This window comes from Cydia strobilella, chromosome 1 (genome assembly GCF_947568885.1).
Source record: "Cydia strobilella chromosome 1, ilCydStro3.1, whole genome shotgun sequence".
NCBI lineage: Eukaryota > Metazoa > Arthropoda > Insecta > Lepidoptera > Tortricidae > Cydia > Cydia strobilella.
This window is the reverse complement of record NC_086041.1, coordinates 27,465,668-27,478,363: the sequence shown is the minus strand read 5'-3', so window position 1 is coordinate 27,478,363 and position 12,696 is coordinate 27,465,668. Positions and strand designations below refer to the sequence as shown.

General features: G+C 37.9%; 1 protein-coding gene across 1 annotated transcript; it reads left to right on the top strand.

Moving 5' to 3' along the window:
* Nucleotides 1–1,536: 1,536 nt before the first annotated feature.
* LOC134743002 (dnaJ homolog subfamily C member 10-like) lies at nt 1,537–12,637 on the top strand. The gene is made up of 16 exons (XM_063676267.1): nt 1,537–1,760; nt 1,861–2,020; nt 2,706–2,919; nt 3,246–3,358; nt 3,482–3,577; nt 3,666–3,863; nt 4,059–4,253; nt 4,958–5,078; nt 5,714–5,914; nt 6,554–6,663; nt 8,405–8,570; nt 8,751–8,878; nt 10,515–10,639; nt 11,245–11,379; nt 11,945–12,032; nt 12,192–12,637. Coding segments are annotated over exons 1-16 (2,310 nt in total). The 5' UTR covers nt 1,537–1,758; the 3' UTR covers nt 12,450–12,637.
* Nucleotides 12,638–12,696: the final 59 nt, after the last annotated feature.

Sequence of the window (12,696 nt, the reverse complement as noted above, 5' to 3'; positions counted from 1 at the left end):
TCTGTGAAAATTTCAACTGTCTAGCTATCACGGTTCATGAGATACAGCCTGGTGACAGACAGACGGACAGCGAAGTATTAGTAATAGGGTCCCGTTTTTACCCTTTGGGTACGGAACCCTAATAAAAAAGACATTAATGATCAGTGATGAATGTTCCTTTTATTAATACTGTTGGTCACATAACTCAACTTTTTATTTCAGATTTCCAAAGGACGAGGAATTGGGGATATTACTGCAATGTTCTGCCACCAGAGTGCAGCACTAGCTTTTTTAGTGCACCGTAGAGTAACTTATTTATACTGTACCTTTAACAGGTTTTTGACAAGTTTTCAGGGGACCTACCGGAAAACTCGAATCCGAAATTTCGTTATCTAGCAGCCTCTTTATCGCTCGAATACGCAAGAGTGACAGAGATGTTAGATAACGAAAGTTCGATTTTCTTGTTTCGCGATAGACCCTCAGATTGTGATAGTGGCGCCACCTACGCCGAGTTTCGCGTAATATTCCCTATTATTAAATAAAAAAAATATATTACACGAACGTTTTTTTTTTTCATTTCCTATTTGGTACAGTCAGCTGCAGAGAAAAGGTACCCCACGTCCATACTAATTTACAGAACTTTGTATGCAGGGGGGTGCCTTTTCTTTGCAGCTGACTGTACATGACTAGAAACTATACTTAGTCTTTTAGCATTAGAAAAAACGGTAAACCATTTCCACGTGTCTTTTTATTGACAAGTTTTTTTATAAATAAAGCAATATTTTACTTATGAAAGCAAAAGTATGTAAATTATCGTATATTATATTTGTTGTGACTTGTGACTTATTTTCAAAGTGTTTTTCGATAAAACGACACGTTAAGATCGCTCGCCTTCTTTCTAATGATAAAAAAACGAGAGGTATAGTTAGACGGTTCTGAGTGGTAGACTGCAAATGAGATAAAAGCTATATTAGGTACATGCATTAATCCTCATATCAGGCGGCTCTTTGATTCCAAGGATTGCATAATTTTTATACTTTTTAATGATTTTTAGAATATGAAAATTATAAAAAGTATAAAAGTTATGCAATCCTTGTATTCCACGCATTTCATTTCATTTCAACGAGCCGCCTGCTACAGATTTCTTAAAATTGCCGCGTTTTTTCAGGTTCAACTTTCATTAGCCAGACTATTATCAATTTGCCAATTTCGTGATTATTCTTTTACACGGCACATAAACTTATGCATAATTTATCGATATAAAAAGTCGACACAGTCACATCCCTAGCAAATTATCAAACTTATGACACCATACGTAAATGAGAAATAACAAGCATATATGCATCTCTTTTCGGCACATTATCTAATTCGTAAGGAAGTAAAGTACGGGTATACATATTTGTGAAGCATTTTTGCCCTACTTCTATGCTTTAGTCATTATTCTGAGAAATAATACATATATTTAATTTCATTCATTAATTGGCACCGTGTGTACGCAGCTTAAAGATTCTGTGAATGAATGGGCGTCCTGCCCGTCCTCGTCAGCTGTCAGACTCGGACCGGACTGTAAGAAAGTTGTACCTCGACACCTACACAAAAAGTAAACAGACATTTAATTTTATCTTCCAAATTGGGTCAAATAATTTATCTATCTAAGATGAACTAGTCATTTAACTAAAAAACCGTTCCGAAAGTAACTGAGTGAACATATGCATCACATAACAGACGCTGAGAGAATATACTTACTTTTATTAGCACACTTGCCGGCTTTTTTGCACCATGTAAGTATTAAGATTTTGTTTCTATTTCCATTAGTAACATATGACTTTTAAAACAACTGACTTTCACCTCTTAATTAACTTTAAAACTTATTCATTTCAGGTTTAAATTTGTGATCGTGGTATTCGTTTTATTCGGAAATGTTAACCTTACCGATGTAAGCTTTTACGAGATTTTGGGTATAAAAAAGCACTCCACTACGCAGGAAATCCGGCAAGCTTATAAAAAATTAGCAATAAAATATCATCCCGATAAAAACCAGGTAAATTCCCTACTTGGCAATAACAATAAGTAATTACTTATGGATAAAGTATACCTAATGTTACAAGTAATAACATCTTAAAATTCTTAATAATATATGAATAGTTTTAAGTATGTTTCAAAGTAAGTATATTAGTTATATTTATATATATTGCTACCATGTTCCATGTGCTTAACATTATTTAAGTGAAGTACTCATACTTGATTTCTAATAAATATCTTTATCATGTACCATAACATAATTTTAATTTCTCACTGCATTACATTCTTCACGCTTTATTATTGAACGCATACCTAAACATATATCAAGAACATATTACTCTTAGAGCAAATTGATTTGTGTAATAAAGTTTTTATGGTAATTTAATATTATTGATATGAATATGGATGTTAAAATTAAACATTCTCTACAGCACTGTTTTTCAACCTTTTTCATGATGCAACCCCCTTAGTGTACCAAATGTTTTGCTTATGTATTGCCATTGTAACTAATTGCCACAGTGAAAATGTTAATGATCAATAATAATAATATATCATTGTCAGGCATTTTAATGCATTTGTTTATAAATAAAATTGTAAATATATTACATAATCAAATTTTATCATTTATCCATTTTTAGTCTGCACATTATGGTAATTAATTTCTTATTTCTCTTTATGAAATATCATAAAATCTTAATTTTCAGGATGATTCAGTTCAGGAGAAGTTTCTAAAAATCACTGAAGCGTATGAAACATTAAAAGATCCACAGAAGAGGCGCATGTATGACACGTTTGGGGTCCATCAACCAAACTCCAGGCAGCATGACTATCGTAGCCAGAAGGAGTACAATAACATGTTCTATAACGGTCTATACCATGAAGATCCGTTTGTAGATACAGTTTCGGGGAAAGAGTTTTGTAAGTGCTATTTTTTTTTTAATAGCAATAATAAATGCACAATTACTATACTGAATTGTGTAAATTAATTAAAAATGTAAAAAAAAATATTTAATTATAAAAATCTATTTTGCTATCTGGGCTGGAGTTACAGTGTGATCAATATTGCACATCGGGAAAGAGACTATTGGAGTCAACAAGAGAGAAAGAGACAACACTCTACAAAGCCGAAATTCCAATGTGCAATATTTATCACTGAACACTGTAATCTAGGTAAATTCTTATGTAAAGAGCTAGTAAAGAAATCTAATAAAAACAAGTGCTACATAACAATATTTGTGTTTCAGATAATTATTTAGGTGATGGGTTCCACTTCATTAACTTCTATTCTCCGTTCTGCCCGCCGTGTCAAAATCTAGCTGATCACTGGAAGAAGCTTGCTGAAGTATATAAGGGCATTGTAAGTTAAGTCCTATATAAATAATAAGTCCCTAATTATGGTCTATCTTAACTTAAAATTCAATTGATATTGAAAACCCTGCTACTTATACTTCATTAATTGTTGGGATTTACATTTTTACAGGTTAAAGTGGGTGCAGTGAATTGCAAATACCACAATTCATTTTGCTACAACTCGATGAGAATTGGCAGCTATCCATCTTTATTATTTTATCCTGATGTAAGTACTGGGGCACATTTATTGTTATTGTTAAACCTTCCCTACATGAACTGTTGAAAATTAATTAATTATTATTGTTTTACTGCAGGGTAAAAAAGGTAACTACATTTACTACCGCGGTGCTCATAAATTTAAAGCATTGGAAGATTTTGTCCTATCATACATAGAAAAAACAAACTATGTACCAACTCTAACATACCTTAGAGGCCTTGACAAACCCATGGCTTATGTATTAGGAAGAAACAGAATAGACCATGATGCTTTGACAAGACTAGCATATCATTTGGTAAGTTTTTTTAATGGTATTGCAAAGTGCTGAAAAATCGTACATAGTAAAAAAATTTGTAACTATAATGTAATTGTGATATAATAAACATACAACCCAATAACAGACAGATGGAAAGCAAAGGCTTAGCGTTCCACATCCACATTTTGGTGTCTATGCAACTATTTAAATAAAATGTATATTTTGTGTTTCCAGAATGGGCTTGTGACACTAGCAGTGATTGAAGACCTCAACATCAGGTCCGAACTAACAAATAATGATGACACGACCATAGTATACAGGTACAGAAAAACGGTAAAGGAGATTACTAGCACAGAAGAGAAAGAAATCCTGAGTGAAGTCATCGAGGCTCTGCCTACTATTGAACCAGTGGACCCAGAGAAGTTTAAGGTTGGTGAACTTAACTCCAAAAGTTAAGTTTCCAGTTAATTAACTGTCACTTAGAATTGCCAGATAACACTTTATGTGCAAAATTGCAAATAACGCCCATGCTGATTTTTGAATGAAAAGTGCATGGAGGGAGTAATAAAAGCTGTGAACGCGCTTGACGTGTCAAAAATATGAACTTTCGTGGGCTCATATATTCATACTATTTAACATCTGTCAATTCTCCAATAACTAATGTGTCCCATAGCCGCCAGGCGCTATTAAGGATCGGCAACACCGCTGCTCAAAATACGCTGTCCAAAGACGCAGACGGTGCGGAATCGCAGTGACGTGCCGTAAACGTCACGACTATACCGCATGCTCTCCACACTGTTGCTCAAAATACTGACGCATCGTAGATTCGCATGAGGCACGCGTCAGTGCGATTCGGTACCGTCATCGTCACCGTATTTTGAGCAGCGATGTGGCCGATCCTTTACATGTAGCAAAATTTTCTTTTTTGTACTAGATGAGTAGTCACTGAACTGTCAAAAGTAAATGTATGACAACAAAACTTACCGCATAATATACTGAGCCGAACAGCACCATCTCGTGTAGCGAACGAATTCGAAGCGCGAAATTATCTTAAGACTACTCAACTCTAGTATAGTTGCTTTTCTTACCTACCCGTATATGTAATGCCGGGTCTAAGTCTAAATATTTTATAGGACATAAGAAACCAGCTTCGCGCTGGCTACCAAAACGCCTGGGTCTTGTACTTCTCGAAGAAGGATGACGACAAACTGTTGCTGTATCAGATAAGGATGAAATTTCCAGTTTTGCATTTTGGTAAGTATACAAGGACATCTAAAAATCCAAATATTTTTTTTAGTGCTTGCTTAACAACTTTTTACAAATCTATTTATTTCAATTTACTTTTAAGCAAGGAAAAGTGCAGGACTGACAGGAAGTGTAAATAACTTAAGGTACCTAATTGTTGCTCATGTAGATGGTGCTACTTATTTTGTTTTACATGTTAGCTTTGAGTGTGTGAAAACTATTCTGTTACTTCTATGTATCTATTAACTTGCCTGACCTGACAGCGTTCACAGGATCAAAACTGCAATGAAAGTTTTATGGTTTTGCGATTGCATTAATGTTTACGCTCACTAGCTTAGATTAAGTATTATAACTAAGTTATGCATGTAATATTTTCTTTTCTCAAGTAAATGAATTATTGTTATTCTTTTGAGAAAATACCTATATAGGGGCCCACTGACTATCAGTCCGCCGGACGATATCGGCCTGTCAGTTGTTCGGAACTGTCAAATTTTTGTTCTAACCGACAGGCCGATATCGTCCGGCGGACTGATAGTCAGTGGGCCCCTTAAACCGAAAGCGTATAAAAATAAAATACTTATCCGTTTTCATGCGCGGTTCGACACCCACTATGCCTGTTTTTGTCAAGTTAAACATTATTACAGGTGAAATCAAGTGCGACTTGTGGTCCCACCTCTGCCTGTCCCTGCAGGTGGAGGCGCCGCCGGCGTGGGCCCTGCTGAAGCCGGGCGGCGCCTACCAGAAGGCTTCGCCGTCGGCCGACCTCAACACTTTCCTTCGAGTAGCCCCGTTGGCTAATAAACTGCATTCGTTGGCGCCATTCGCTATTCAGACTTTGCACGAAGGTGAGAAGTTACTAAAGTTAGGGTCTTGAATTGTTGACTAGCAATTTCTATATATAGTAAGCAATACGCCACGCCACAACATTACTTTTTTTGGGAATAAGGGTCTGGGCGTGGTCTGTTACCTTGTAGCCAATCTACCTAAATCTAAAAGTTAAGAGGATAGGGGACGATCGATTCTCCATACAAACGTAGTCCTCATTTTCCTCCCTGGATTATGGAAAATAATGTTACACAATTCGATGTATTTTAATCATAGATATGCCCGACCGTTTGATTTTTTTCGATTATTACTTTATGAATAAAATTGTATGAAAACTGTTTTTCGCTCCTAATAATCAAACGGTCGGGCATAGCTAAAGTACATCAAATACTGTAAAAATATTTTCAATTAGAGAGTAAAATGGGGAATTCGTTTGTATGGAAATCCGGTTTTGAAGCGGTCGTCCCCTTTCGTCTTAAACTTGGCATTTCACCCCTATAAGCTGATGCTACCCTCAAAAATACGCTGCCTATATTACCTTTATTATATATTAGATTTATAGATTTAAAAATTGTCGGCAGAAAGCTCTGAGAATTATTAATAGTGCTTAAACTATTTTCATTGAACCCTAACCTAACGTAAAAACGTTCGTTTTCCAGATGTTGGAACTTGGGTGGTGCTAGTAGTGCCATACAAGGCCTCATGGGACACTATTGCCGAAGCATTCACGCGCGCATCTTTGCACTTCCTGAACTCAGAAGATATAAGCGTAAGAACACATTCTGTAGCTATTATAGTTTTAAGTTTTTTGCGCTGAGCCAGTAAGAGAGTTTTTTATATATCTAATACAATTAGACTCTCCAACTAGTCAACTCTATGGCTGCTGCTCGACGCAGCGTTGGCGCAACTGCGCAACGAGCGACGCCATTTTACATAGCGCTGACTAGACGCACTAGCATCTTTTGAGAGTCGGCGTCTTGTCAGCGCCTTTAGTGCAACCCCACGGTTACCCTAAGGGCCACCCACACTAGCGTCTCCCGAGCGTCGGCGTCTTGTCAACTCTACGCAGCTTTGGCGCATCTTTGGACGTTGGCTAGACGCCGACGCTAGTGTGGGGTCTCTCTAAGTACATAGAAAGTTAGTAGTCTAAGAATAATTCGTACCAGTTGAAGTAGATGGCGCTGTACGACCAAGTCGGCCCAGCTAGATCCGGGCATTAGCAATAAAGCCCATCACAGACTGAGCGATAATATATCGCCAGATACCGTAAGATACGGCATCTTACGATATCTTTTACGTACTATTTGACAGAGTCCACACACGAAGATGTAATATATATTTTGGTATCTTACGATATCGCAAGTAACGTAACACAATGTAACGAAGTCATACGATAAATATATGTTACAGCTCGGTATATTTATTACGATATATTTTAGTATATTTCGTTTCTCTCACAATGTAGGTGCTAGACAGAGAGCGATATATATTTTGGTATCGTTGGCGTGTGTGGTGCTTAGCGATACTCTAAGATATCTGTCGGTATCTTACGATATCTGCCGATATATAATCGCTCCGTCTGTGACGTCATAACGTTGGATAATCCAGTTACCACTAGTGACTAGAAGATCACTTGTCAACACTGTGGATACAATATCTTGAAACACTTTTTGCATCGTATGGATGTGTTTTTGTGTAGGGTAGGTGTTAATGGTGTTGCCAGTTGCACCATTCGCACTTGACGGACTGATCAACGTCACCCGGCGCGCCGCGGCGGTTTACTATGAAACTATCCATACAATACAATTTAGCGAACTCTTTAACGATGACAAACAGTTTGGTGCAACCGACCCTTAATAAGCCTTTAACGTATTTAGCACACTGTAAACATTTCAAGTTTTCTTGACAAAATAGCTATTTACAGTACATATGGTGCTACTTTCTCGCACTAGTGCGTAAAGAGCACTCTTCGTGCATGTGTCGAAAGTTTAAAGGACCATATGTACTGTAAAACGTTGTACGATACACGTGCGAATAGGTAATTGCGGTCGTGTTTTAATTTATCGCCACTCGTTTCGAATTTCCTCTTTTTCGCACTTGTATCGTAAATAACTATTATGCAACAAGTGCGGAAAGTGAAATCATCTTTACGCACGTGTCATACAATGTTTTACTATGCATTGTGCGAGTAAATAAAAAACATATCATGGCAAATAAGTTTAATTATTAAAAGGAGTGTTTTAAATCGACGCGAGTTGCGAATTATCTATTCGCACTTCGCACATGTATCGTACAACGTTTTACAGTACATATGGCCCTTTAAACTTTCGACATATGCACGAAAAGTGCTCTTTTCCGCACTAGTGCGAGAAAGTAGCACCATATGTACTGTAAAAAAAAATTGAAAACAAAAAGCACTACTGCGGAAAAGTAGTACTTTCCGCATGATATGGCTCCGTAGGAAACGCACTTTTCGAGCACATGCGTTGTAAAGTTATTATCAATTTCAGTTCGGCATAATTACGTGCTGTGAAAAGACCGCGAGCTACTGCCGCGAAGTGACTTCGAACTCGCCAGTCATTTTGGTACAAACGGGCGACAAGAGAGACATGTACAGCGGCCGAATAGATGAACATCAGATAGTAGACTTCATACAACTTATAAAGGATAGCGCAGGTAACTATGCACATAACAATATTTTTTCTAACTTTGACATACGTGACTGAATGTGATATACCTCCGCAGTAAACCCTAACCTAACAGTACCACCCAAATTTAATAGAACGTATCTTATGGTGCATGTCAGATTGAGTATCTTTACATGTGCTTGTTCTAATTATTGTATTTCGTTTCGAGATTTGGAATTGACGGAGGAGCAGGCCCTGGAGATATTAGATCCTAGCCGCGAGGAGACGTGGCTGGTGGCCTACCTGCCGCCGGGCTACGAACACTTGAAGCATGCGTGGCGACTGGTCGCCAATAAGGTACAAACATAAAATAATATAAGTACGTAGGTATAACATAAAATTATTAGCATGTTGAATTTTAAGGCCCCGTAGGTTCAGGTTCTTCTCTCTCTACACACTGAGCGTAAGCGTGAACAAGATGGCTGTGCGTGCCAGGAATTTTAATTTAAAAAAAGCAATTGGTGAGTTGGATCAAAAATATAATTGCGCATTTTTAGAAGCAATTACCATATTATAAACTGAAATAGATGTCATATATTAAAGAAAAATAATTTAATAAAATAATTTGATTTGTTCCCAAAGTTGTAAATTTTCATAATTTTAGTTTTTTTTGCAAAAATTGCTACAAATCAAGGTGCGTTTTAGACCTATGTTCGTGATTTTTTTCTATCAAGCCAAAGTCAGAAAACCAGGTATTGAATAGATGAATTTACTAGAAAAAGGCCTCAAGATTGCTAATTAAATTCTTGGCAACCGTATTGCTACAATTATTCAAAAACTGTTGGCTGAACCTACTGCACCTTAATTCGGGGTGTGAATATCGACTCAATATATGTATAGGTATGTCGAAGTCTGCTCGTGTTAGGTTAGGTTAGATATTTAAATAAAATACAAGGTCTGTTTCTTTGTCAATAGTATTAGGCTGCGTGAAAAATGTGGCTCTCTGGGGCCTATTTGATGAAAGGCAATCACGTCATTGTTTTTAATATGATTCTTGCTTGCAGCTCTCGCATTTGGTTTTGGTTACATAGAGACGTTTAATCGATGTGCGATATCGTACTACAGGAATTTTTTCCTGTTACTATAACTGTAGATATGTTTAAGACGGGGAATCCGTATGTGTTTATAACTCTGATAACTCATATCCCCTAAATGTAGTGATTATATTCTCGTTGGTCCCAGTATTTCGAAATGTCTGTCCCAGGGGTTTTTGTATTCACGTGTGGCGATATCGCGTCCGTAGGACTTCGGCGGCAGGTTTTCCGCCGACTCGATATGGCGTCCGCGAGAGTCGAGTAGTTAATACTGGTGTCAGTGGGTTAGCTAACCTATCCGCCGGCAGCTGCGGGCGCTGCAGTGCGGGCGGGCGGGTTCTGCGCCAAAGTGCGCGCGCCTTTAGGATCAGCAGGCCGCCCCTGTTAGTTTAAGAGCTTTATGTAAATAGGTTTGCAATTTATAGAGCAACGAAATCCCTCTAGTTAGTGTGCCATACTATCATTATTTATTAATCCGGGCACCTGGCAGCTGTTCAGCGGTGGGTGTGACATTGGTCACCTGGCACTACTTTTCCCCCAATTAAAACACCTGGCATTGTTATATTCGAAATTAATACATAATTAGCTATATCACACCAAACTCAGAGCTCTAATATAAATTGCACACCTTCCTTCAATAATTGATTTTACATTTTCTTTGTTGCCCATCCACTGGACAGCTGCCAGACGCCCGAATTAATTAATAATGATAGTATGCACTAACTAGAGGGATTTCGTTGCTCTATAGATTGCAAATCTATTTCCGTAGCTAGCTGTCCGTCTATGTGTGCAAGCGACACATCGCTATTGTGCATAGCGCTGGTGGCTGTCGTGTCACCATAGCGGCAGCTCAGTGTAATCTGTGTTGTTTGCCACTTGCCGCTTGCCACCCTTGCCAGCTGCGGCCGCTGGTGTTCGTGCGTGCGGGCGTGCTGCAGTGCGCGCGCGGCGCGGGCGGGTTCTGCGCCAACGTGCGCGCGCCCGCTGCGCGCCTCTACCCCATCGCGTCCGGACAACACTACTCGTGAGCTACTATTTTAGGGTTCCGTACCCAAAGGGTAAACGGGACCCTATTACTCATTTTTAATTTTTAATTTAATTTTTATTCATAGACCAACTGAGATCATTGTTGTTAGTACAAATAAAGCTTAAATATATGGTTAGTATTATACACTATAGAACGAATGTCAATAAACTTAATATTTTTTAGCCTGCCTGTATAATCTGGCAAACCGATTTCGTCTGTAGCAGTGGAATAAAAAACTATACTGGCCACTTTCTTTTTAGGTTATTATACGAAATAAGAAAAATATAATAAGAAAAATACAGTATAATTTTCCGCCTATTCTCCACTGACAAACGACTTTTGCCGAACTATATTTATTTTTTATATATCTATTACATAATTCTTACTTTTAGATATTGTAGTTAAGCCAAAGCTCAGCAAGCTTTTTAGAGCATCTTGTTACCACTTTAACGGGCAAAAAGATAATGTGTATTGTGGTAATTTTTGCCATAGATTTAGATATAGATTACTTCTACTGGCCACTAGATGTCGCTAGTGGTATAGCAAATCTGCGCTCTCCGTTACGGAATACAAGTTGAAATGAAGACATTTCTTCGTTTCAGAGTAAGTTTGCAGCATCTAAATGAGGCGCCATACATACTGGAGTGGGCGTTAGAGCACATCGATGACTCGGTGCAGAAACTCAACTGGAACTCCTTTTCCAAGCGCGTCATAGCGGAGGAACTGCAACCCGCGAGGTTTGTAACACTCTCTATATATTGTAAAATCGAGTAGGTACCCAACACAATGGCAGTAAGGCCAAACTTACAACAACAAAAAACCAGCAAAATTATGCATGTACGAAGAGTCAAGCAAAATTGCACAATAGGGAATATTACGCGAAACTGGGTCTATCGCGAAACAAGAAATTCGAAATTTCGTTATCTAACATCTCTTCCGTATTCGAGCGATAAAGAGGCAGGTAGCGAAATTTCGGATTCGCGTTTCCCGGTAGGTACTCTGTAAACTAACTGCTTTGATGCATCAATGTCATATTTTATTATCTCTGAAAACTTGTCAAAAAACTGTTAAAGGCACAGTATGTATAAGTTACTCTTTGGTTTACTAAAGAGGGCTAGTGCTGCACTCTGGTGGCAGAACATTGCAGTAATACCCCCTATTGCTATTCAGGAAATAGTAACACTATCTATCTGTCAAGTATGTAGTCTCACGATGTCAAATTTGCCTGTTATTAACTTATTATTTCAAATCGCAGTACATAATAATATCAATAGTGGCATTGACATGTCATTTATTTTGCAGTGGCAAGAAACCCTGGTTGGTCTACTTCCACTCCCCGCGGTGCTATCGCTGCTACGAAATGTATGCAGATTTCGCGATTGCTGGCATCGTAAGTATCACATGCAGTCAGCAATTTTTCTTTTTATTGTATGGTTAACCAAATGGAACCTTTAGATACAATAGAACTAGTGATGTACCGACTATGGGCCTGGCCGACTAGCAGACTAATCGGATGGCCGAAATATAAAATAATAATTTATGTCCTCAGCTACTTAACAATGCAGTCAATCTGGGTAAAGTGAACTGTCTCAACGAGCGAGGCGTGTGTCAACACGAGCACATCACCAGCTACCCATCCCTTCGTCTTTACCTCAACAGAAACATCCACCAGAGGTTCAGCAGCGTCATCTCCATACATGTGCAGGACTATGCCTCTCTTCTGAAGCACATCAAAGCACACTTGATGAATTATGATGAAAGTTTACTGGCTGGCATTGATATGAAGTCAAGGCATGATGAGTTATAATTACTAATGATCTATAGGTAGCAAGCATTTTAATAATCTCATTAACTCAAAAAAAAAACAAAGATGTAAGAACATCCTGGGCATCTGCCAGATATTATACATTAGATTTTAAACTATTGAAATTTTGCAATCATCTCACTTAATACGCCTACTTTTTATTCCAATCCACTATTACTCGTATATTATAAGATAAAAATGTGATAATAATCCACTTATCCTATTTTTTAGGATCATCTCATAAAGATAT

Coding starts and splice junctions, on each gene's coding strand:
- LOC134743002 (XM_063676267.1), top strand. Junction 10,640..11,244: donor GCGTCCGGACAACACTACTC/GTGAGCTACTAT, acceptor TCTTCGTTTCAG/AGTAAGTTTGCAGCATCTAA. Junction 12,033..12,191: donor ATTTCGCGATTGCTGGCATC/GTAAGTATCACA, acceptor TTATGTCCTCAG/CTACTTAACAATGCAGTCAA.